The 27065-nt window shown below is 41.4% G+C and overlaps 1 protein-coding gene across 1 annotated transcript; it reads left to right on the top strand.

Annotated features, from left to right (window-relative positions):
• Positions 1-188: 188 nt before the first annotated feature.
• LOC115815264 (protein phosphatase 1 regulatory subunit 1A-like) lies at positions 189-23921 on the top strand. Its single transcript, XM_030778221.1, has 7 exons — positions 189-269; positions 9498-9558; positions 16304-16341; positions 16834-16897; positions 21814-22020; positions 23171-23287; positions 23845-23921. Exons 1-7 carry the CDS (start codon positions 189-191, stop codon positions 23919-23921), a joined length of 645 nt encoding a protein of 214 aa, XP_030634081.1.
• The last annotated feature ends 3144 nt before the right edge of the window (positions 23922-27065 follow it).

Below are 27065 nucleotides of genomic sequence, written 5' to 3'. Positions count from 1 at the left end.
GAAACAAAAGGAGAGGAGGAAAATTACACTGCAACACCGTAACCACCTTCAACGAACATACTCCCTTTCCATTCTCTCTCTCACTCTCTCTCTCTCTCTCTCATCCCATCCACCCTAAATTGTCCTCTCTACGTCTCTATCCTTCTTTCTCTCTCTTTGTTGGGATCTCGCTGTGTGGCATTATTGTCATGGAGACAGGAAGCCCGCGAAAGATTCAGTTCACTGTCCCTCTCTTGGATTCTCACCTGGACCCAGAGGCTGCTGAACAGGTGAGTGCCGAACAGTGTGTGTGTGTGTGTGTGGGTTATGACTTCAGTTAGAGTGCTGCACTATATGAAGAATACCATTATATAGGCTCTGGAGGATTAGCAGTTGGATCAGAAGTACTCTTCCACCAGAAAGGTTCCATTTTGCAGCTGATGGTAGAGAGTTACTGAAGTTTACCCACACCATGATTAGTAAACATCACAAACAACCACTCCTTAGGTTAATGCTGCTCTGCAATCTTCAACAAACTCAGAGTGTGCACGTGCACACACACACACACACACACACATACACATACACACACACACACACGCACGCACACACACACACATACTATAGAGGAGTAGACCGGTTTAAAAGACTGAAGTGTCTCAGAGGACCTGGTGTTGCTACCATTGCATAGTGCTGCATCTTTCTCCTTCACACACACACAAACACACACACACACACACACACACACACACACACACACACACACACACACACACACACACAGTTCTGTGCCAGCTGAGGGGTTGTTGTTGTTGGTGTATTGTGCTGTGTGAAGAAGGACTGACTGGATGGCCTTGTTCATTTGTGAAGTTATTCAGAGACTGTCTGAATCAACACCATGCACTCAAACTGCCGTTTGTTAAAAGAAACCACTTAGTTTGTTCCATAAATATTACACGAATGAAAGAGCTCATCTATTCTAAATTTAAATGCCTGTGGAGGGGGAGTTTTATGACTGCTCATGCTCCCCTTTTCACTTCTGCTTGAATGAACAGCACTTGAATCGCTGAGTCTCCAGAAAACCTGATTATATAGGACCACCGCCGATGATCCATACCACTGTGGGCAGTGTTCTTCCCTCGTGTACTTTTTTTTTCTTTAAATAAAAAAAAGTACATAAACCATTTTATGACCACGACTAGGGCTTTTTATTGGCTCTAAGCAAATAGTAAAGTGTTCTAAAGCTCTTAGTCGTTATTGTGTGTGTAAGAGTTATAAAATATCCCTCCTGATTTTTCTGGCAGCACTCTCTCTTTGCCTGTTAGTGTGATACTTCGTGGCGTGTCCACAGCATTTCATCATGTCAGTTAGCAATGCTAAACAGCACATTCCTCTCCTCACTGCTTCATTTACATATTATGGAGCAGGGTGGTTCTATTATTTAACCAAGAGATTTTTGTCTCTTGATGTAGATCTGACAATAGCTTGAAGTAGTTTTCATTAAGGTCCATTCCTTTTGCCCTCTCTGAACTCATTGCTTTCAGTCCAACCCCAGTGTTAGCATACCTGATTTAGCTCATTAACTCAAACTCCAGTCACTGATTAATTGAATCAGGTGTGCGGGAACTAGGCAACATTTAAATTCCGGAGCACAATAAAGTCAGTAGGACTAGACTGGTATTTGAAACAGTGCTATAGAGAGAGTGGATTGGCTCTAAGCAGGTGTAGCGCTGTAGGGAAGACTGTGGGTTAGCGCTTGAATGGAGAGTTTTGTGTCAGTGTGTAGGAAGCCTGGAGCTGGTCTGGTAAAAATAATGAGGTGTGTGAGAGCCCCTGTGACCTGTGGCCACTCAGCCAGCGTAACGTAATCCTCCAGTGAGTCTCTTCACGTCATTGATCCTTCTCTAAATAAATGCAGAGAAATCATAGTCTAAGGGGACTGTTAGCTACGTCAGACCAGCACACTGTCACAGCTGGACTCCCCTGATCATGTGTTTGCTATGTATCATACAACCTCACCAAAAGGTCTGGTTGTACATTGTGTGTGTGTGTGTGTGTGTGTGTGTGTGTGTGTGTGTGTGTGTGTGTGTGAAAATAACTGTTGACATGTATACTTCTCTTGTGTGGGCTCCTTAATGTGATCTTACAGTGTGTGTGTGTGTGTGTGTGTGTGCGTGTGCGTGTGTGCGTGCCTGTATGTATGCTTTCTGCCGCTGGCATAGCTGACTGCCCCTACTGCTAAAGGATATTCCGTGAGTGCTTGTAGGTGTGCGTTACTGCGTCATGGCAACCACTGTAGTTACATAATACAGCTCTATGGGCAGTTTGACAGGGAATGAGTCTACATAGGCATCAGGGATACATCATGTCTGACATGTTTGATAATGAAACAGGTTCTCAGCTTTTTTTGTGTTTTTTTATTGGGGGGTGGGGTCGCTTCTAATTGCCATAGAGATTTTTGGAAGCAGGGCTTGTGAAATGCTTTAGCCCTCTCTTTCACAGCAGTGTCCAAATCAGATTACTTGATCTCCTCAGATGACAGTAAGACCACATTAAGCAGCCCAGACAAGGGGAGTATACTGTATGTGGGCAAGGCCATTATGTGTAATCTTAACAGTCATTTTCTTTAGCGTGCTCAGAGGCAGAGACACCCTAATGATTCAGTGTGATTGATTCTTTATGGATTGTGATATTCGAGCTTGTCCAGGCAGGCTCTGTGTTGATGTGATCTGGGGGGATCTGATGTGAATGTTGGAGGAGAAGGAGTTGGAGAACAGGACTGATTACTTTGACCCAGTGTATGAAGTTCAGTAGTCTGTAAGTGAGCGCAGTGTGAACAGTTTGTCAAGGGAAACTGAAAAGTAGGACAAGAGTGTGAGTCTGCAGGGTGGATATATTGAGTGGTTAATGCATGTGTATAGCTAAGTGTATGTGCGCCTTTGAATATGTCTTTGTGTGTGTGTATCTGTAGAGCTATACCTGCATAGCCACCTCCTGACATTAAATTGTGTGTGTGTGTGTCTTTGTGTGTGAATGTGTGTGTGTAAGTGTGTGTGTGCATGTGTATAGGTGGTTTCAGTGTGATGTGCAGTCTGGGGCTTTTGTCTGTGCTGTGATTTCTCTAAGCCTGAGTGAGCAGATAGCTCTGACCCTGTCCATCCTGTGGGAGTGCTGTCTCTCTGGAACAAGATTCTAGGGCTGTCATGAATAATTCTGACACTTGTGATGGTATAACATGCCACACCACAACCTCCATCGTGTCAGGTGTCTGTGTGCATGTGTGTATATGGGTGTGTGTAGCTGGGTGTTTGTGTGTGTGTGTGTGTGTATGTGTGTGCATGTATGTACTGTATGTGGGTGTGTGTTAATGCATGTCTGTGTGTAAGGAGATGATAGCAAGCACTGGAGTCTGATCTGGTGCGCACACACACAAACACACACACACACTCACATAGCAGTTCAAGTGCACTGTCAATCAAAGGCACAGCTCTGAATTAGCTGTAATGGAATGACCTTCTGAAGACTTTCTTTCTTTCTTTCTTTCTTTCTTTCTTTCTTTCTCTCTCTCTCTCTCGCTCTGTCTCTCTCTCTCTCTCACATACATACACACACACACACACACACACACAAACTCTTGATCATGATCTTTTCGTTGTGGCATTGAACAAAAAGTTAACTGATTTATTCATCATGGAAATCCTGTTTTTCCCCTACATCTCTAACAATAGAGAAAACACCGGCTCTGGCTGATCACAATAGCTAAAGCAATGACAGTATTCAGAGGTCAGGGCGTCCTGTTTGTGTATATTCACTCTGGCTGCTTTCCACTCTCATTATATTCCTTTTTAGTCATCTTTTTTTTAAAAACCAAAAAGCAAATGCTGCTTCCCATAGGTTCTTCTGCCAACAATTGGTATTGTTTGTCTGTGAAGCATCCTTATTTTTTCAGTTTCCTTTGGAGTTTGACCCAAGGTCTTAAAAGTCATCAGAACATGTGGGAGCTAAATTGTTCAGCCTGAGGAAGAAAGGGTAGTGTGTAAATCTGTTTTTACTCTCTCCCCCATTGCACTGCTTACGCAGAATGGAGACTATACACCTGTGAGTTGTCTTTGATGTCAGTTTTCCTGTTTGCCCTGTTGAGCAACCTATTTCTCCCCATTTGTCTGTGTTTTAGAAAAATTCAGGGTTTTAAAAGGATGAATAAAATACACTCAATGAGCCAGTGCATGTTCCCAAAGCCAACACCTCATCAACACCCATCATCTCGCAAACAGTTTCTAGAGGCAAAAATGATAAAAGGAAAGACAGATGTGTACCACTGATAATGTCTGAATTTACTCAGACAATTACAGATAAGGCTTTATCACCACTTAGCATAAATAAATGTATAATTTATGTAATGATAGAACTCTCCTGATAGAACTCTGTTCATAACAGCTATGTATATGTATGTATATTATATGTGTGTGTGTTTGTGTGTATGTGAATACATACTGTATACAGGGAGATCTATCACATGTGTCAGTCAAATGTGAATGATGTGAAAAACAGAGTGAATGAGTATTGTAATGGATTGAAAATCTGTATTCTGGCTGCTCTAGTACCGTTAATATTAACTTTGATTCACATACACTAATGTGTGATAGACTACAGTCCCTATATTTTACTTTGCTGAAACAAACATCCCTTCAGTTAAATTAGTGTATGATCTGATAACCCAGGAGAGCCTAGGAGAAAAGAGGATTAGCTTCCACGCTAAGATGGAATGGGAAGTCACTGACATAACACTAAAACAAAAAACTGCCTTTTTTCCTTTAAAAGCATCAAAAGTCAGTCTGAGCTGCGGAGGCCAAAAGATGTGTAGTCCTGGGGTCACAGCTTTGTTAGAGAAAAAACCTTCAACAACAACAACAACTTGGTGTTGTTCTGTGTTGCTAGTGATGGTAAACAAATGTTATGATAAGAATTTCGCTGGATGCAGAGAGATAGGGCATTTCTGGAAGTCTGGAAGTTTCTGTGGAGGAGCAGGTTGAGGAATTATGGCATTGAGTTGGCTGCAACCTGACCAGGGCCGTACTTGGATCTTTTCCATCTTTGTATTTTGCCCATAGTCCAGCCTCCCTGGACTGTGTTTTGTCCATAAAATGACAGTAACTGATAAAATAGCTAACAGTTTCTATAAATTGCAAAACAAAAGGACCTGCAGCTCAGTACAAAAAACCCTGAAACAAAACAAAACTATTTAATTCTATTCTAAAAGAAAAAAAAAAAACTCATTGTGAGATGAAAGGAGAATTTCTTCCTGCCTAGCCTATTTATTTCCTAAGTATATCGCAGTGTGTGAAAGAGACAATGAGAAAATGTTTTCATCGCAGTCTGTGAGCTGAGGTGGCTGCTGTACTTTCCAAGCCTCTACACTGAATCGATTCAGCACATTTAGATACGGTCTGAGAGAAAGAAAGACAGAAATGTGTATGAAATTCAGATGAGGCGTATCCGGCCTTCCCACCAGGCAGTCGTCCTGCGGCAAAGCTCACTGCCTCCTGCTCCTCGTGGGGAGAACGGAGCGCTGCATTCTAAGGAGAGTGGGAGTACGAGAAAGACCCCATGTGCAGAAATTAGTCTCACGGGGCAGTGTGTGTGTGTGTGTGTGTGTGTATGTGTGTGTGTATGTGTATGTGTGCGTGTACGTGTGTGTGTGTGTGTGTGTGTGTGTGTGTGTGTGTGTGCGTGTGTGTGTGTGTGTGCACGCGCATGCACGTGTGTTCGTGTGTGTGTGTGTGCAGGGTAGGGAAAATCACAGCTGTCCCTTGGAACACTTCCTGTTTTCTGTGTGTGTCCGTGGTTGTGTTCAGTGCGTGTGTGTGTGTGTGTGTGTGTGTGTGTGTGTGTGTTTGTGTGTCAGCCCCACAGTGGGCTGGTTGGCATGCTGTCCTACTCCTTTTGGGCTCAGACACACTCTAGTGAGCAGCTAGTAGTTGTGATCTGCTGAGAGAGACAGAGAGAGAGAGACTGAGAGAGAGAGAGACAGAGACAGAGAGAGAGACTGAGAGAGAAAGAGAGAGAGAGACAGAGACAGAGAGAGACTGAGACGGAGGCAGAGACAAAGAGAGAGACTGAGAGAGACAGAGACAGAGACAGAGAGAGTGAGAGAGAGAGACTGAGACGGAGACAGAGACAGAGAGAGAGACTGAGAGAGAGACAAAGAGAGAGACTGAGACGGAGACGGAGACAGAGAGAGAGACTGAGAGAGAAAGAGAGAGAGAGACAGAGAGAGAGACTGAGACGGAGACAGAGAGAGAGAGACTGAGAGAGAAAGAGAGAGAGAGACAGAGACAGAGAGAGAGACTGAGATGGAGGCAGAGACAGAGAGACAGAGAGCGAGACTGAGACGGAGACAGAGACAGAGAGAGAGACTGAGAGAGAAAGAGAGAGAGAGACAGAGACAGAGAGAGAGACTGAGATGGAGGCAGAGACAGAGAGAGAGACTGAGAGAGAAAGAGACGAGTGATGAGTGAATGATTCATTGACATAGGGGAAGAGAGGCCTTTCTGCTGAAAGGAGGGCTAATTTTGGGCAATTAGCTAGTAGTAGCTCTTATTGATATAATAGTTCTCTTCCTGTCTATGCATAACTATGAAAAATCTCTCATTCACTATGAACCAGACAAGGTCAGTTAACAGTCTCTTCTCATAAGGTCAGTTCCTGTTCTCTGATATTTGGCTTATCCAGTGGAAGTATTTCTGGCACTCTTTCCTCTTTTCCTCTCCTCTTTCAAGTACTTTTCTCTTCCTTTTGATATGCTCTCTTTCTCTCTGTCTATGCCCATGCTGTTGGTATGCGTGAAGCCTGCTAATCTTTTGAATACCCAATTAGTGTCATCACCAAGACGGGAGACCATGGAGACGGTCATTATTCAGAAGAACTCTTATCAAGTGCCATTCAGACTGTGTGTGTATGTGTGTGCGTGTGTGTGTGTGTGTGTGTGTGTGTGTGTGTGTGTGTGCATGTGCACATGCATCTGTAGGTGTATGTTTGTATTTTGTATATCATAAATACTGAATAATATAAATAATGTTTACGTTATCCATAGATGGGTGATGATATATATCAGCAACTGTATGAAGAATAAAACAAACAAATCAGTTTTTGCAGGCTACAGATCACTTTCTTTTGGGAAGAGACATGTTTGGTTGGCCTGTTGGGGAGGTAGGGGCTTGGAGGCCCAGAAAACACCTTAGTAAATTACAGGTTATGGGCTTGATTCCTCAGTCTGATTTGTCGTATAACAGAGGAGAAAAAAAAGTCACTGTGATTCACTGACTATAAATACTTTTGTCTTTTCACTTGAATTTTGAGCTTCCTTTGAGTCTTGTCACATCAGCTCATATGAATAAAACATTCATTTATGAGCTATGAGCTTTGCGGGAGGCAACATCCAAATACCTCAGTAACTTTGTTTCTCAGGACAACAGATCATTTGATTTGTGCGTCGTGTACCTTTGAGATAAGACTGCCGAAAATAGCAGGCTTTATGTGTGTCAGTTACATTGAAGATGTCTCTCCATCTGGAGGACTGTTATCGTGGTACTCACATCAGTCTCTCTGCACTGAGGAGACGTCTGCTCTCTGAAGTCCTGCCTCACAGCCACATGCTGTGTGTGTGTGTGTTACTGATGAGCTGTGCCATTTGACTTTTCCAAAGGTCTCGTTCCATGTCTGTATTTTTATGAAAGTAGCATAGGTGTGAGGGAACAGGGTAAGGACCTCAGGGAGAAGGACCTTGACTGCAGTTCATTGTCTCACCTGTAGCTCCAAGCTGTTCTTCCCACTCTGTGTGTGTTTGTGTGTGGGAGATAGAGAGAATGAGAGAAACAGAAAGGGAAAGGAAGAAAGACAGAGAGAGAGAGAGAGAAAGAGAGGGTTAGAAAGAGGGTTAGAAAGAGAACAGAGGGACAAATTGTAACAGACAGATGAATATTTGTTTTCCCCACTGGTACACAGACATCATTAATTTAGCCCAGTGCTGGAACAGACCCAGAATAGCACACTGTATAGATGATTTTCAGGGACAGACTCGCAGTAAAATATTGCTGCTCTTGTGTAAGGTCTAAAAAGCCTTCTTGTAATCTTGTTTCGTTAGATTTCACTGGCTTTGATTAAATTCCTGACTAATACAGAGCTGCTGCATAGCCAAAGGCATAAGGACTTTCTTCTCCACAAGAAAAATATCATATTTTAATATCTGAAGGTCGTTTTCTCCATTGGACAATAAAGCCATAGATAGCCGACTGTTGTCGTGTGACTTGTGTAGTATTATTTACAGGCATATATTAGTAAACATGGGACGTGCAGTTGAAGTTATGGTGTGACATGAATGCAAATGAGAATAACTGTAATGAATGTGATATAGATCAGTAGCATTTGGTATGTTATGAACTACTACTGTTATATATGATTTCAAATGTAATCAGTATAGTGAAGTGTGTGAAACAAAGCAGTGTTAATTCTAGAGTACATCCCACCAATTTGAAGTGAATGGAGAAGTGAAGTGAACAATGTAGTGCTGTTTTTATACTATAATATAATCCTATCATGTGTACTGAGTGTAAAGGTGAAATGAATTAGGTAGTGTTGTGTTCTCACTACAGCACACCCCACCAATCTGAGGTGAATGTAGAAAGTATGAACTGAATGGGGGAGTACTGTTAAGTACTTCTTATGCAAAATGTATGACTCCACGCAAATCCATATGAATTAAAGAGAGTTGGACATATAAACTCATAGTAAGACCTCATTGGATAAAGTGTTAAATACACAGTACATACCAGTAACTACTACTTTAATTCATAGTATCATCTCATCTCCACTGCTGGCCTTCAGACTATAGGTTGTGGTTTTCCATTTGAGTCCCAGGTACCTCCATAATTCACATATTTAGTACTGGGACCACGGGTTATCTTCAGTCTAAGGTGATGGTTGTCGTTTCTCGTTCTGGAAGACCTCAGGGTACTCTGTTCGTCAGCCTTCCACAAACGCATCTGATTCAGCTAATGAAGATTAGGTTCAGCTCAGCCCCTGAATGTTGGATGTAGTTGTATTAAATCAGGGTTAGAACAAACCGGTGGTGTTATGTGGTGTTTTCCAAGGACAGTTGCCAAATCCTTATGGACGAGACAAAAAGAGCAGTTTTTTTTTTTTTTTTAACTCAGAGGTGCTCTTCAGATGTGTTGTTGTGAATGGAGGGCTGAATGAAATGTATGACAGTCAAGGACCGTTCGAAACAAACGTGTTATTTACATTACAATAATATTATTTTTATGTTGGTTACACCGATATTTTTTAATGTGAGGTTAAGTGAAGTAAATGTGTTATTATTATGCTGTGTGAATGAGTCATTGGCATATTCTCTCCTCTGCGGTACATCTAGCGATTAACATAAATCTTTGTGTGTGTGTGTGTGTACGTGTGTGTGTGTGTGTGTGTGTGTGTGCGTGTGTGTGTGTGCGTGTGTGCAGATCAGAAGACGACGGCCCACTCCTGCTACTCTGGTGGCCTCCAGTGACCAGTCCTCACCAGGTAATTTTCCTCTCTCTCTCTCTCTCTCTCTCTCTCTCTCTGTCCGTCCTTGTGCTGTAGTCATTTGCTCAGAGACAGTCCCGTTAGTTCAGAGACAACTCTAATCACATAGGGCCACTGCAATTCAGCCAGTGTGCAATATTCGCAATATTCTGAAGTCCAATATCTCAGCTGCTAATAATTTCTCTCTCTCTCTCTCTCTCTCTCTGTCTCTCTCTCTCTCTCTCTTTTTTAATTGTATTATTTTATATCTTATTGTTTTATAGGTTTCAGCAAATACGTACATTTTATATTTGATTTATATATTTAGCACCTTAAATTAGTTTAGTTTGAACTCTTTTCTGTTTTTAGTTGCTGTTTGTTATGTATGAATGTACTGTCCGGATTGCTACCCAATTTCTTTGTTCTCTGTGTAATGACAATAAAGGAATCTATCTATCTATCTATCTATCTATCTATCTATCTATCTATCTATCTATCTATCTATCTATCTATCTATCTATCTATCTATCTATCTATCTATCTATCTATTCTCTCTTCTTCCAGGCACTGAGTCAGAAATGGTCCCAGGTCACTCTTTCTGACTCAGGCTATTTCTATTTCTGAATTTCTGCATTTTAATAATGCAAAGCAAGACATGTTCTCTCTCTCTCTCTCTCTCTCTCTCTCTCTCTCACTCTCTCTCTCTCTTTCTCTGCCCTCCCCCCTTTCTATCATTTTGAACCATACCTCTCTGTTTTTGGGGGAATGTACACACCATCAAAAGTCCTTTGTTGTATGAGTCACCCACTTTTCACCCCTTCATCTCACCACGTTTACTTCTTCTCTCAGATCCCTCATTCATTTTCACCACCATAGTCTAAGGAGGTGAGTCACAGGGGAACTGAGCAATACCAGTTGAACTTCACTCTGAGAATATTCTTCCACCCCCCCTCTCTCGTTCTCCCTCACCTCCTCTCTCTCTCACTTTCTCTCTTACTTTCTCTCTGACTTCTTTTCAGAACAGAGGTCACACAGTGCATGCATTTTCTAGCATGTAGATAAAACTAGAAGATTTAGTATCGCAAACATGATTAGATGTAGATATATTATTCATTTAGACTGTGACAGGACATTAGCCATCCATGTGTGTTATCTGGAAATCAGAGCATGGTGTTTACAAAGGTGCATGAGAATGCCTGAGGCATGCAATGAAGTGGGTCACAAAATCTTGTGTACATTTACACGCTTTGTTGAATATTTCTAATTACTAAGTACTTACATTGCTGAGGAATTTAAATAGTCATAGCAAAGTAGTCATCACTGCAGAGGTTATATCACAGTAAACAATGCTACAGACATAAGACAGCATTGCATAAGCAATTACTAGCTTTATGCTGCTGGTAATATCCTTAAGATATCATCTTTAACCTCTTCCTGAACTAGTTTGAATGGTCTATTTGTGACAAACACTCAGGGCAGTGCTTGGTAGTCTTAGTCAGAACTCCAGAACAAATACTGAGGTCCTGACCACGCAGCCAAGCCACATGAGCTGACTGACTCAGTCTGTCATCTGAATCTATTGAATGAAATGTGTCAAAGTGTCAGTCTGAAAGCTGTGCTGTGACATTGGTATTGCGGATGTCATAAACTTACATTAAATGTCACGGCTATTTCACGACAGCTGTAACGACAAGCATAAGACTATGATCATATTGTTCTCAAGGTAGAGGGTTCGAAGGGAGCGTTTTCAGTCAGAGACCGAGATAAAACATTAAATAGTCAGACGCGTACTGTGATGTACTTGACGAGAAAACTAACATTGAAAATGAGATCTCGTATTGCTAAAGCAATGTTACACGTTTTATGCAGACTCTGTGTATCTGACTGATTTTTTCGCAAGCCTCTCCAAGTTAGCTCTGTGTGAGTAAGAAAGACAGAGATGAGGTGAAGAGAGGGAAGCTAGCCACCAGCATCTGTTCACCCATTAGAGGACATTATGTCATACACTTCAGCTCTGAAATAAGCTCTGTATGTGTGTGTATGTGTGTGTGTGTGCGTGCGTGTGCGTGTGCGTGTGTCTCTGTGTGTGTGTCTCTGTGTGTGTCTGCACTGGCAGATGCTATCTGACCTATAGCAGACATGCTAAGTTTGACCTCCATTGCAGAGTCCCAGTGGGTCTTCTCACAGTATCACTATGGTAACGCCCATGAAGCCACTTTCACAGCTGTACATTAATGGCGCTCTATGAGTTTTAATGCAGTCATTCAGTTCAATTCTCCTTTTTGGCCAATGAGATGAGCAGCTGGTTTAAACACATTACAGAAATCTATCATACATTTGGGATTTGTCATTTGAATGATCAGGAGAACAGAACTGGTTGGATTTTGGGAGGCTATATCAGTGTATTAGTGTTGGTCTTGTTTCTCCGTTACCACTGATGGTCAGCCAACCCAGGAGTGTGTGTGTGAAAAGCGCTCTCATCCTAACACATTACATTGTATGAAGTTGCTTTGCAGCTAATAGCGTGAAAAGACAAAGTGACAAACTTCACGCCAGTTAGAGGAGGTGTGTGTTAGCCTCGCTTGCCTTGTTGGAAGTGGCTGTCATGTTAAGAGGAAATTTATGATGTGTCAGGGGTAATTAAACATTCCAAAATTGGAAGAAAATGAAGGAGGCTCTACCCCCCCTACCTCCCAATCCCCCTGCCAAATTCTTCTCTCTGGAGTCTCCGCAGCCCTGGAACATAAGGGAGCAGCTGTTGCTATTATGGAAGAAAAAAATGATTAAAGTTTATGTGTGTGATACAGTTATGCAGGATTGGATGAGCATTAATGTTAACTATTTGGAAGGTATTTAAATGGAAGGAGGCCATTAAGCATTATGCCAAAGAATTTTACATATGCAAATTTTTTTTGTCTGAGACCAGAAATACAGTCAGTGAAAAAGATATTTGTAGTACACTGTTCAATGCTCTAAGTTTTTAATATGCAAATAATGTTAATAAACCTGCTCTTCTATGTTTCCTTACGCGGTCTGGGCTTTGACATCCACCTACAAAAATCTTTCAGGACTATGTATCTGTGGTGTGAACCATTGCTGTAAGCTAACTCCACTGTCTTGTTTTTTGAAAGCCTGGAGTCTGAAGAGGTCCCTGTTTCTATTTCTGACAACTGGTTTCAGGATTATCTTCCGAGCCACTGAGGAAATGAATGTAACAACACCTTGAGCCCATTTCTCACCCATTCATGTCACAGTATTGCAGTGACGGCCGGATATTTGCTGAGGGAGTTGTAGGCTGAATCATAGTGCTGGTACTAAAAAAAAGCATATGGCATATTCTAATATTTAAGAAATGGGACCATAATCACATTTTGCTATTCCCAGAGTTTTACTGTTTTAACACTATGGCACAGTGTTTGAGCAAGAAAGCCAAAAAAAAAAAAAAAGAAGAAGACTTTGATTGTGCTGTCTTCAGCACCACAGTTACTGCAAGAGACAGTCATGACCAGGGCATTATCTCTTCTCCTTTTGCCATCACTGAACCTCATTAGTGTCATTTTCTCATTAACGTTTTGGCTATGTGTGATCAAACAACGATGCCAGTCATGCCAGTAAGGCAAACTGAATTGAGACAGAAAGTATGCAAGAGAGAGAGAGAGAGAGGGAGAGAGAGCGAGAGGGAGAGAGAGAGAGAGATGGAGATAGAGAGCGAGAGAGACAGAGAGAGAGAGAGAGAGAGAGAGAGAGAGAGAGAGAGAGAGAGACACAGAGAGAGAGAGAGAGAGAGAGAGAGAGAGATGTGATCTATAATTTTCCTGATGCGATGCATACACTCTATGAACTGTATGTACTGGGGTAGCAGAGTCCAGAATAAAAGTGTAACACTGGTTTCATCTTTGGATCACTGAGGGAATTTACTCAACACCCCACAACATACCCCCTTTTCCCCTCCTTTTGAGCACAGGCAAGATCTGAGAGCGAGAGAGGGAATGAGCAAGAGGAGAAAGCACATGAGACTAAAAAGTGGAACAAGCAAACTGGAGAATATATGAAATAATTGGAAAGTGAGGGTTGACAGAGGACACAGAAAGAGAGCGAGAAAGATCAAGGCCAAGAAAGAGAGAGGTTGGGTAGAAGACAGGGTGGAGGATGGGGGGATTTAAAGAGAGAGAAGAAAGAAGGGAGCGAGTGAGGAAACAAGCGTGAAGTGGTTGGGGGCGTTGGTGCAATGGCGTGCCCCAGCAGACAGTTAACTACATTATTTAACACTGCAGATTATTCTGCCCTTGTTTCTACCCTGCCCCAGATCTCTCACCAGCATATCACTGAGGACTGACATAACTGAACATGCACACACACACACACACGAAGACACACACACAGACAGACATACAGACAGACAGACACACACACACACAAACGCACACTCACACAGACACACACAGGGACAGACACACACACACACAAACGCACACACACACACACAAACGCACACACACACGGACAGACACACACACACACACACACACACAGACACACTCATCCTCATTCTGACAGACACATCTACACACACATTCACCAAGTCCTCTCTACTCCAGTATGCTTGTCTCTCTCTCCCACATATGCATGCACACACACACGCTCTTTCTCTCTCTCGCTCTCTCGCTCTCTCTCTCTCTCTCTCACGTTCTCTCTTTCACACAGACACACACACACGTCTGGCAATGATGTCTGTGAGACAGATGTCTGGTGAGATGGAGATGTGTGTGTGTGTGTGTGTGTGTCTATGTGTGCGCAAGAGAACCGTGCTGTCAGACCAGGCTGTGTTCACACTTTCACATATGCTGAATCAGTAGAAGAGCAGTCCAGCATTGTCCTGTATGACTTAGACTTACATTTAAAGTCTACTACTCTGTCTAATATTTCTCATCTCTGCAATCTTCCTTTTACAGGCAGAGCCTGTTAATGCTCTATGTCATTATGATTGTTAAGCAGATGACACAATGACTCAGTGTATTACTCAAATGGGTAGAATTCACTCAAATGATGAATTCTGAGCCAACGGGGCTTCAAATATTTGATGTCTTTTTAGGATAGAGACCTGTTCACTGAATCAGTCATGTAAGAACATGCTTAAACATTTTGCATTTTAATAATATTTTTATATCAGTTTTATCATGTGTGCATCCAGACCATATCACGAAGACTGATTCATAGTGTGATAGCTAATATCATTGGAACTTGTAAAGGAGTGTTTGTGTTCCATCAGCCGTGAAAGCTTTTTCCCCAGGTGACAGCTGAAGTATTAGATGAGACACACGCTCGCGCACGCACGCACGCGCACACACACACACACACACTCATACCCCTCTGGGAGGAATAACAATGTACCACTGTCATCCCTAAACCACCACAAAAATGTGACCAGATGTCTCCATTACAACAGGCTATTGGACTGGAAGAATCTTTCCAAGCTATTCAAATATGCCTGTTTTTTCCCCTTTATTTGTACACATCAAGACATACAGGGCGCTGTCCAAATCTGTGACTGACAGCAGAGTGAAAATGAGACAGGTGCACATGTGGGTCAAGTTACTAAAATAATTCATCTGGATGTTATCGTGTGTATGCAACGATTTGACAAAGTTGCCAGGATATGTGTGTGAGGTTCTGTGTGGAGTGTGTTAAATAGTTTGTGTGTATTTTAGCTCCTATCTTACCTCCTAACCCTGCTATGGAATGCAATTTGGATGCAAACACAGAACACATATTTAACAGAAATGCACACACACACACACACACACACACACACTTTTAACAGCGTTTGGTGTCAGGGGATGTTTTGGTTGCTAGGCAACAAGGTGTCCTAGAAAGAAGTTTAAAGCTTTGGTATGGGAGTGGGTTTGGCAGACTGGGCATTGATTGGTGGTTAATCGTTTCAGTTTAACCTTGTCACCTGGCACTCTCCTGCTTCCTAGTTTCTGTAGATATGTCGTCTTGTTTCAACAGCTGATAACAAACTGTTGGGGTGTTGTGTGGTGTATGATGCTAAGAGCCTCCTGACATGTTTAGTGAAGCTCCCTGTGTACCATGACTTCATGACTTTGTGACTTTATGTGTGTGGGGTCCACTGACAGGAGCTCGCTGTGTTGACAAAGCATCTGTCTGAGCAGCACTGTGGCATTCAGGATAATCACAAGGTCACCATCCCTCAGAGAGAGCAAGAGTGAGAGAGAGAGAGAGCCCTTGGGAACACCAAGTGAGCTCACTCACAAACCTCCAAGGACTGCCTCTCTAATCTCTGTTTGAGTATGTGTATGTGTGTGTGTGTGTGTGGGTGTGTGTATGTAAGTCTTCTGAGAGATAGAGAAGGTAAGATGAAACAGTGAAAAGTCAGTGGTACATAATGTAAAGCCCTTTTGATGGTGCCTTAATATTCTCAAAAGAATCAGAAGAGAGAGAGAGAGAGAGAGAGAAAGAGAGAAAGAGAGAGAGAGAGAGAGAGAGTATACTGTGTGTGTGATGTCTGACTTACTTACCCGGTCATGTATATTGATTTTGGTGTATCCTAGTCTGTGTCATTAAAGGTATCACATTTCTCTTGTTCAATTGCAGCTGTGACCATAATCTCTCACTGGTTTTCAGTGAAGCCTGAGCTCAGTTACACGTTGTTGTCCTACATCCAGCAAAATGTCTGGAAACTTAATTCCTTAACTCAAATTTTTTGATGTTTCCTAATCTCTTCTCTCTTTCTTTTTTGCAGAAATAGATGAAGATCGCCTCCCTAATCAGTTATATAAGGTAGTGTTATGCACATAACATAAAAATGAATTCACAGTTGTGTACTCTGCTTATATTCTGTAGATCTGAGGACATTCAAGTGTAAATAATAAGCCCTTGTTAAACATCACACTGGCATGTATGTCAGCATATGTCGTCTCAAATCTGAACATTTTCATAATCCTCATGTAATCAGATCTCACAAGTGAAGTTGTTTGCTTTATTAGGGGTTTGATTGTATTACAACATCTCATCAGACTAAGTGAGACTGTGTGATAATTAAAATACAGATCAGTCTATGGGAGTGAATCTGTCTGGAGGAAAAAAAAATGTCATGTGAAATACAAAGCAAAAGGTGATTAAGACTGCATTAAGTGTACTGAACGGATGACATTTAGGGTACTTAACAGATCATTATGGCAGAAACCCAAACCCAGATGGTTCGAGTTCGCAGTGATTGTTCAGAATTAACTAGATTTGTGAGTTTGTTGGATTGTTTTGTTTGTTTTCCAGCAAGCCTTGCTGAACTCACCCAGACAAAGGAAGAAAGGAACGAAAGGAACACCCACCATGAAAGGTAGAACACATCCATTGGCCTTGTAATGCCCAGTTTATACTTCTGCGTCGAATGTATGCCGTAGGTATAGCGTAGGCTCTGCGTAGCTGCGTACTCTACGCCGTTGCCTGATGCGCACCTCCCTAGAAATAACTACGTGCTGCTGCGACGCGTGTCGAAGCAGACCATAACAACTGATTGGTCCGCTTGGTAGGATCACCCTCCTGCTCAATCGGTTCAATGGTCATACACACCATCTCCTCCGATGTCTTCTCTATTTTCTGTGTTGCGGTAATTTCAGTAAAAGTAACTGTTGTTCAACATTTATTAGCTCCTACTCCAACGTGATCTACTCAGTTTCGGTGGCAAAATGTACGCTCGTTATTTTGAGACCTCCGTTAGTTTGTCCCCCAAAGTTTAGAAACTCCTTCTTTTGAATGCAAAACTTGTTTTACATATATTGCTGTGCAATGACTGAATTCCAACTTCTTATTTAACATCGCTCCATCGTTTGTAATGCATGAGGAAATCAACACAGTGGCATAGAAATCCCTCCCCAAACTAGCGTTTTGAAGGTTTCATTACAGAGCGACGCAGACACACCAACGCAGAAGTATAAATGCTCACAACGGCATAGGCCACTCGTGGAGCCTAGTCTGCGCGTAGTTACATTTCTAGGGAGGCGTGCGTAGGCCATACCCTGTGCCGTACGTACAGCGTAGATTCGATGCAGAAGTATAAATTTGGGCTGTAGGCTCTGCGTAGAGCCTACTCAGAAGTGTAAATCAGCCTTAAACCTAATTTATACTGCTTATACTGCTCCCTGAAGGCTGATTTATACTTCCGCGTAGGCTCTACGCAGAGTGGCCTATGCCGTTGTGAGCATTTATACCTCTGCGTTGGAATTCAGTCATTGCACAGCAATATCTGTAAAACAAGTTTTGCGTTTAAAAGAAGGACTAGCTCGTTGTTTTGAGAGCTCTGTTTGTTTGTCCCCCAAAGTTTAGAAACTAGTCCTTCTTTTTAACGCAGAGCTTGTTTTACAGATATTGCTGTGCAATGACTGAATTCCAACTTTTTATCCAACACCACTCCATCATTTGTAATGCATGAGGAAATCAACACATTGGCATAGAAATTCCACTGCAAACCAGCATTTTGAAGGTTTCATCACAGAGCAACGCAGACACACCAATGCAGAAGTATAAATGCTCACAACGGCATAGGCCACTCACGTAGGCTACGGTGTAGGCTCCACGTAGAGCCTGCGCAGAAGTATAATTCAGCCTTACGGCATAGGGTACGCGGCTATACAGAGCCTACGCCGTACCTACGCAGGAGTATAAATTGGGCTTGAGTGTGTACTTCAAACAAGAGTTAGGGGAATGTGTAGTGGAGAGTTAAAACTCGTGTTATTGGGCACCTCTGAAGTGCTTTTGTGTGTTTACTCTCCAACTTTTCAGAGTGTGCGTTCTCCATTGATGACCATTGTTATTCTCTTTTTATTCTAATAATGCCCTGAATTGTCTCTCGATTACAGCGTGGGAGTCTTAAAGCTGTAGTCGCCCCATCAGAGCTGTGAAGATGTAAACATTGAAACATAAGCCAGTCCAAGGCGTTGTTTATGTAATGTGTAAACTGAGAAGCTAATATTTCCGGGTGAGAGTAATGTTAGCTCAATGATTGTGATGTATTGGTCTGGTTTTTCCATTTCAAACATCATTCTGCCCGTGTGCATGTACCTCCGCCTACCCGAAGGATTAGTCCTCGGGCTGCTCTGTTACCGATTTAAGAAACAGATCATAACCGTCTACAGGTTGCCTCAGCTCAGCGGTTCAGTTTGTCAGAGCCAATTTCCAGAGGTATCCTTGTAAATGAATGAAACGTTTAATCATCTGTAATTTTGTATGAATGTCTTGAAACGAGACAAAGTCTCCTGATGAAGGGTGCTTTTCATGCTGCTGTTGAATTACAATGCGGCAGTACAACGAGGTTGTAACTAATTAAAATACGTATCTGCTGTTACAAGTTTCCTTGAATGTGTCTGAGTGTTCTGCACCTCATAATGTTTTAAAGCAAATGTAGGTTTTGTAAATTCCCTCGTCATCCCAAAGCACTCCTAAAAATAAAGCCACCAGCAGTACTTGTGAGATATGTCGCTCAGAATGACTCCGTTTGTTTATTTTATATGATTCCCATGTTGTCTCAGTATATTAGTCCCCACAGTCATTACCTCATTGCTGCCTTACTTAGTCTAGAGTTAGAGAATCATTTTACAGTTTTTCTCAATTGCTTAGACACCATTCCTGGAACAATTCACCATTTTCTCAAATCTTCACACACAATTTTAAAAATGCACACCCAACGGTACAAACATTTAACTTCTGGCCCCGGTTCAAACTTTGCCCTCAGACAACACACACAAGCTGTCAAAAACACAGACTACATGACTGTTTGGTACACACTGGAGGGATTAATTCAAAACACTGCTACCAAAATGTTTAGAATAGGTTTTCAGAGAAATAGTTTGGAAGTTTGTAAAATCACAGTTCTGACTATCCAGATAACCCTTTCAGGAACACCCTGGCGAGAGAAACTCAAAACAGTGCCCTAATAACTACCTCTTACATTCATGGATAAGGGAATGCTACTGTATATGCTGCTTGGGTCAAAAACCTGACCATTGAAATGTCACACTGACAAAACAAAGAAGAGTCCATGCACAGTAAAATATCCAATTTCCAAAAGCTTTATTTCCAAGTGCAGCAAACGTATAGGTTACTCAGCATGAGCATCAGCGTCTCAGGTCTGGGTCATGCCATAATATCTCATCAACGTCACACATTATGTTTATTCTTGCCAGGTAACACGGGAAAAATGCCCTTGTGTGACTCCACAGACACATCACCACAGGCTTCCACCATTGCCTCCAGGAGGTTTTGCTGTGCGTAGGGGTTGCGGTCACAGGTGGACAAAGTACACAACCGCATTACTTGAGTCAAAGTATAGATACTCCTAGTCAAATATTACTCCAATACAAGTAAAAGTTGTTCAGTTAAATTTTTACCTGAGTTAAAGTACTGGAGTACCTGCTTTTAAAAACATTTAAGTATTCAAAAGTGCATTTTCTTTTTTATGTCAGTTGTGGTCTGTCTCTGTCACAAGATTCGTCACACGTTTACAAACATATTAATCACGATTTTCAAGTCGCATCTCATATCTACTGCGGCAAATATGACTGTAAGTGAGCAGTGAGCACTACATCACAGCCACCTACGCTACGAAAAAAGTTAGGCGAAGACAACGCGTGAACGCACACGGGAAGTAGTTAGCTTCAAAACCAGTTGATTTCAAAAATCTCAAACATGGACTTAAGATATGGCCATGGGTGCTCTGGTGAGGAACCTTTATCTTTACCTGCCATAGTAGCATCCATCAGTAAAACCAGCAAGTTCAATTGTTAAAAAAACACAGCACACACTTGACTGACAGCATTGGAGCAGTTTACAGTTTTTCCCCTGTGATGAACACAATATGGCCTATCGCCTTTTAGAAAAAAAAATTTATCCGCTGAGTTCAAAGCTATGCTTCAAAGTAACGAGTAACAAGAACTTTCATAGAAATGTAGTGGAGTGAAAAGTGCAATATCTGTCTTTCAAATGTAGTGGAGTAAAAGTCATAAGTTTCCAAAAATGTAAAGTACAGATACTTGAAAAAATGTACTTCAGTACAGTACTCAAGTAAATGTACTTCATTACTGTCCACCCCTGGTTGTGGTCATACACCCTCCACCACTATGCTGAGAAAAATTCCCAAATTGGGTTCAGAAATGGGGAATATGCTGGCAAAAAAAGGACGGTGAACCTGGGGTGGTCATTGAACCAGGCACGAACCAGAGCAGTCGGATGGGAACTCACATTATCCCAAATGACAACGTATTGGGCTTGCTCCGGTTGCCCTGGCTCCCCTTCCTGTTGAAGAATGTTATCGTGCAGCTGGTGTAGAAACTGAAGGAGTTGTGCCATGTTGTATGGACCCACTGTGACATGGCGGTGGAGGACGCCACAATTTGCTGATGGCTGCACATAGGGTGATGTTGTCTCCCCTCTGGCCAGAAACTTGTATGATGGCACGGTGACCAGTGATTTTGCGCCCCCTTTTGCGCCTTTTTGATAGGTTGAACCACGCCTCATCAGTGAAGATTAACTCATGTGGGTCAGCCCTGGCATACAGCTCAAATATTCTCTACAGAAGTCAAAAAACTATTCATTGACCCTGCAATTCTGATTGGTGTGTTAACAACTTTGAAGCTAAGTGTTTGCACCTGGAGAAAGGTGTGCTCTTTGAGTTTTGATTGTGATGCTTGAGTTAGTTATATTGAGAGCATGGGTTTGCTGAATGAACATATAGTGCAGTGAATGATTTATTTGGCCAGTTTTGTGTAAGGTTTTGCAGAAAGAGTTTTGAATATTGAAACATGTGGAAACGGGTGAATGGTGTTTACGGTTATCGGAAATGTGTGTGTGTTTTTGGGAATGATGTAAGAGTGTGAGTTTTTATTGCTAAAGGAACCAGTTTTTGTGTTTAAGCAATTGAGAAAAACTGTAAAAGTAGAATGGATCAGAGATTAGAGACACTTAAAACCAATGCGCCAGAGATTAAGATTAACATGAAACCATTTGAGATGCAAGCAGAAACCCATAGTTAAGACAATTTACTATGAAAAGGAAGGTTCCAACTTGCTGGCTTATCTTCTGTTTTGGCTTTTGGATCAAGATCCCATTCAAGGTCCAATGTCAAAAACAAGACTCAAAGGAGATTCTGAACAAACATCAAGCAGTGGGACAATCATTTTCATAGTTCTTGGGGTTCAAGAGCCTGACGCCACTTGTTTGACGTTGTTGTTGACTACGTGGCGTCCCTTTTTTCTGTTTCAGAGCTGCAATTCCTGGTGGAACACCACCTGTACAGGCAGCAGCAGGGTGGAGCAGCAGACGAATGCTCCTCAGAGAGCTGCCTGTCGGACAGGCCCAGCCCTGACAACTTGCCTGCTGGAGAAGAGCTGCCTGACGACGAAGAGTCCTGGAGCACGGCGGACGCTGAAACCGCAGAGGCCTTCCAGAAACTCCGCTGCCAAATGGAAGGTGAGAGGGAAAGAGAGAGAGAGAGAGAGAGACAGAAAAAGAGAGAAAACACATAGTAGCCTTAGGTGTAGAGAAAGCATAGTTGAAATTGGTGTGGAGAATGAGGTGAACAGGATTACTAACCTAAAGAATTATCCCCTTTGAAGGAGTTTATTTGGGGGAGGAGTGAAAACGATGGAAAAATGGAGAACTTAAATGATATAAGACTGTGGGGTTGGTAGAGTGTTGACACAGTATCCAGTTTCCTAGGTGAATGTCCAGGTCATTCAGGCCTATCACTTCTTCGGATCAAACACTTCTTCAGATCTAATTATTCCAGAGAAACTTCTGGTTGCTCAGGGACCAGAGCCAGTTTTCGGTGATGCATTGGTCTACTGCAGTGAGAGGGTAGAGCTCAGCTCGCAGACATATTAAACACCTGTTAAAAGACAGCAAGTGAAATAAAGACAAAGAGAAAAAAACACCCTGGAGAGCAGAAGGGTAAAAAAAAAAAGAAACCTGAATTACTTAGACTTGAGGCAATAAATCACAACCATGGCATCTTTTGAGCCTACGCATTGCTGAATGACTGATTTTGATTCGTTGAGAAGACAGAGTTGGGAAACTTAGCCTCTTTTGTATTAGAATGCGAGCACAGTTGACCGTTCCACTGAAGGGAGCTATGTGGGTGTGAACAACAGAACAAATACTTGGAGACCCCCCCCCCCCCCCCCCCCCCGCTTGAGTCTCCCAGCACAAAGCAGCATAGACAATCCTACTCAATGTTGAAAGTATTCAAAAGCTCAGAAACTAATGTAGATAACGTGAGTTATCTAATGTAGAAAATGTAAATGTCTCTGCTTGCATGAAAAACTAAAAAGAAGGCCTGAGAGACAAAGAATCAATAACCACCTCTATTTCCCCCCCAAAGGTTCTTCTCCAGTTCACCAAACATTCTAACAACATTCAACTAAATGTCAAGATAATTTTCAAATTGATTTTCAAGACCTTGTAAGAGGCCTTTTTTCCAGAGGTACTTTGTTTAAGACAAGGGGTGGGTTTGTTTAGTGAGTGTGCTGCTGGTAGGCATGGATCAATAGAGACTAATTCATTCAACGCTGGTTGGGATGGAGCTGAATTAAAGGAAAAATTTCTTTCCTTCCACTGACAGAGTTCTCAAGGGAGAGCTTATTAGAGGCGACCGGGGGAGTGGATCCACCTCCATCAGCAGGAGAGGTGGGCTCTTCCACTGTTTCCCAGGCAACGCAAAAACAACACATGCATGCAGGTACAGTCAGACAGACAACCTGAATCTTTTGGCAATTACCTGTCAGACAGCTAACCTGCCACGGTAACATCTTTGTAGTTACACTTTAAATTAGACTGCTCTGTTCCTGCAAGAGTATTTGCAATAGAAATGATCTTCTCAATTGTGTTTTATGAATGTAACTTTAGATTTCCATACTTTTATTGTCATTTTTGTTGTTATTGTCATTTTCAAACATAAGAACACAGAGTAAATTACATAATAGGGTCTATTTTGAGGTAAAGGAAAAGATTGGCCCAAGGTAAAGGAAAAGATTGGCCCAAAACTTACTACTTCAATGATAAATAATTAATTACCACTTGCATAACTTTCATTTGATTTTAACGATAAATAATTCAAAATAAGTTCAAACAAGTAAATAAAGCATGTGTTTGTTTTCATTATTACACAACAGTGCTTTAAACCTCCCTCTTAGAGGAGGATTCTGAGAAGAAATGAATCCCCTTCATCTTTTTTTCAGTGTAAGCCCTGTGGAGTAACAATTCCCTCTTTCTCTCTCTCCTTCTCTCCTCCTTCAGATAAAACTCCCTGCTCTGGGAGTTCAGAAGCAGACGAGCAGAAGCTGAAAGACAGTACTGCGGATAAAGAGAAGTAGGATTGCCTCTTGAACAACCCCAATTTACGTCAGAGAGCAACGGCGGTTTTTTAAAACATAAACACAGCTAAGACACGTCCGGAGAGCCTGTTTCTATTGTTCAGTCTAATTATGGAATAACATTTATCTCTGGCTTATGCTCACTGCCCTAATGTTCAAATACGGTATACAAGGCAACTAGTTTACTTATCACTTCTGTCCTGTCAGACATTGTTTATTCCCGTGAACTGCCGTTGAGTAAATAACCCTTACACTCCTATAATCAGGCTTTACAAAACAGGGTACATTACCAGTCTGGTTCTGTTTTGGTATTTAAGTGGTTTAGCAGAAAGAGGAGTTTTTTGTTTTTAATATCATCACAATGTAGGATGATAAACATTTTTTAAAAGTACATGCTAAAAGGAAAATACATATCATTTGATTTCGAGGTTCACTTGTTTTTTTTTGTTTTTTTGTCTTGGTTCTAACAGCATAAAATGTATCTTGACTTCAATATTGGCATTTGTTTACATAATGATGTGTTGTAGTATTCAGATATGCTGATAGATCATGGTTCTTAGCTGTAGGAATGTACGGCAGAAGGGTATTATCACTGGTGATTGGTGAAGTTCATCAGAATTCAGAATGGGAACTTATCTTTCCTCGTATCAATCAACCAGTCTCTCAACAGGATGCATGGCCTAGTTCCAGAGAAAGAGGTTGCATTCTCTTTTCATCTCCATCTCTTCACACACTCTCTTTTCATCCATTGCCTGACGTTCTTTCCCTGACAGAAGAGGGCACGCGAGAAAGGGTGTTTAGATGCAAAACATATTTTTTCCTTTGTTTAATGAACGTGTCTGAACCTGTGCCAATGTTGATGGGCAAGATTAACATTAAGAGACACCTTAAGAGTCCACAAATGTGTACATTCACAGCCAAAAAAATGTTTGTATTTTCTCTATTCATTTTGTCTGTGTAGTTGTCTCAGGGCTCTGTAACCATCTAAACACTGCCCCTTCATTCTGAATTGGGCCATTTATCTTTGACGGGCTTTTTGTCAAAGCTTTGTTCGGAGGCTGAATGATCTCTCGCTGAAACACACTGTCACTCTCTGTCTTTTCACTTGTGCTAGCCCCTCCCGTTTTACTGGACATGCTTTTGGATGCTAATAGATTGACTTATATTTTCACTTTAAAGGCGTTTTTTTTTTTTTAGCCCTTTGTTCTTCAGTGTGAATTGTACTTGACAGGCAGTCATTTCCCTTTCAGTGAAAAGATAAGTGATTTATAATTAAAGTTGTAGACTTATTGACCACTATGTGAAATTTATCCATCTTTAGAGAGCCGTCTAATAATGTTCCAGATGTGAAACACGTGTATGCATTTCTTTGGAGGAATGACTGAAAGCTGTGTTCAAGAATAGTTTGTTTGTTTTGTTGATTTTGTTTTGTTTTTTGAGCATTTTTATTTCTTTAAAAAAACATTGCCTCTAATAAATCTGCCTAAATATTTTCACTGGTGCTCAAATCTGTTTGACTTAAGAGTATTTTTTTTATCAAGTGAAGTGGTACAATTCTGATATTTTCATCTAAAAGAGAGTGGGGTGGTATTTCACAGAACTAGTGACTTCACTGGCGTGTATGATGGAACGTCAATAAGTTTATCAATATATATACAGATGAAAGGCAACCAGAGCACAAAGTAATGCCTTTGATGGCTGAGCTATTTCAAAGTGCCGAGCAAAAAAGCAATGAATGTTCTCTCTCTCTCTCTCTCCCCCTCTCTCGTTCCCACCTCTCTCTGTTTCTCAATCATTCTTTCTATCCTTACTCAAACTGTATAGTTGAAAAAAAAAAAAAATTCTGTGATAGTTTCTTGTTTAATATTTAGTGGGAAAATATGGTCTCCTAATATATTAATATATTAGACACTTTTAAAAGACAAATGCAAATTATTGCAGATGCGAATAGAATCAACGAAATGATAGATTTTTCTGAGCCACATTAAAAATGAAGGACAATATTTTTTTCTAGTAAAAATCTCACCTCGTCAGTGAATAAGGTCCATCCATTTTTCCCCCTTTCAGATTATTCCACACTGTAGGAAACGGTCATAACGTTTTGTAGCTTTACTAATTTGACATGAGCGTTGCATCACTGACCATGTCCGGTGCAAGGTCGACCAACCTTGCCCTTAAAATAGAAAGACACTCTATAAATTATTCAGTGGCCAATGACTAGTGAGCATACCGCACAACATACATAAATATTTCACAAACATAACAGCCCTGCTTTATTTACTGTTCACCAAGCTCAGAAATGCATTTCCCAAAGTTCCAATGTAGAACTCTGAGAGAGCCTTACAGATATGATGCCAAAGAATCATACTTTAAAACATTTAACATGCTTTTATGAGTGCTCATAGACCCTCATAGAGAATAACATATTGTGTATGTGTGTGTTGATTTCCCCATATTACCTAGAATTATCCTACAATTATGCACTGTTTTTTTTTTAAGTTTACCGCACATGACATATTTCAGAAGTGTTTGATGTCTCTGCAGATATGATTAACGTTTCATGTCCAAAAGGTGAGAGTGGATGTTGAGTTCTGGGGGGCTTTCCTGACTCTAAGCGACACCTCCTCCTACTGGTGGAGCACTGGGACACAGACTGAGGGAGTCAGTATGAGAACTTACAGGAATCTAAATTTCTCAAGTCTAATTTCTAAATGCAGAATTCCTTTGATAAATGACTATATTAAAGAAAACACTGAGCATGCAGTCTGTCACAATACATGCCCAGTATATCATAGTAAATAAGTAATATGTTCAGAGGAAGTGGTTTTCATATTATGATTAGATTTCCTGTGTTATGGAGTTTCAAATATATGTAGATAAACCACACTGCAGAGTGGTATTCTCCACACTTTCACACTCTTCAGTGCTTTTTTTTTGTGTTAAGCCTTGGAATCCATTCCACAGACCCTGACAGAGTGCCTACTCAGTTGCTCTTATTTTGTGACACGGCATAGCACTGTATACCATTTCATTTCTCAGCCATCTCTTGACTGAGCTCCACAGCAGAGGTAAGCTGCAAAAAAAAAAAAAGATCGAATGAACTCAGGCAAGATATAAAACTTGCTGACACATCATAGCTCTCTT

The sequence above is a fragment of the Chanos chanos genome, chromosome 6 (genome assembly GCF_902362185.1).
Source record: "Chanos chanos chromosome 6, fChaCha1.1, whole genome shotgun sequence".
Classification (NCBI taxonomy): Eukaryota; Metazoa; Chordata; class Actinopteri; order Gonorynchiformes; family Chanidae; genus Chanos; species Chanos chanos.
Note: the sequence above shows the minus strand (reverse complement) of the source record. Positions and strands in the feature narration are given on the sequence as shown.

Excerpts from the sequence above, each read along its gene's own strand:
- LOC115815264 (XM_030778221.1), top strand. The coding sequence starts at position 189 with ATGGAGACAGGAAGCCCGCGAAAGATTCAGTTCACTGTCCCTCTCTTG. Across the intron at positions 270-9,497 it reads ACCCAGAGGCTGCTGAACAG|ATCAGAAGACGACGGCCCAC; the intron begins GTGAGTGCCGAA and ends GCGTGTGTGCAG. Across the intron at positions 16,342-16,833 it reads TCCCTAATCAGTTATATAAG|CAAGCCTTGCTGAACTCACC; the intron begins GTAGTGTTATGC and ends TTTGTTTTCCAG.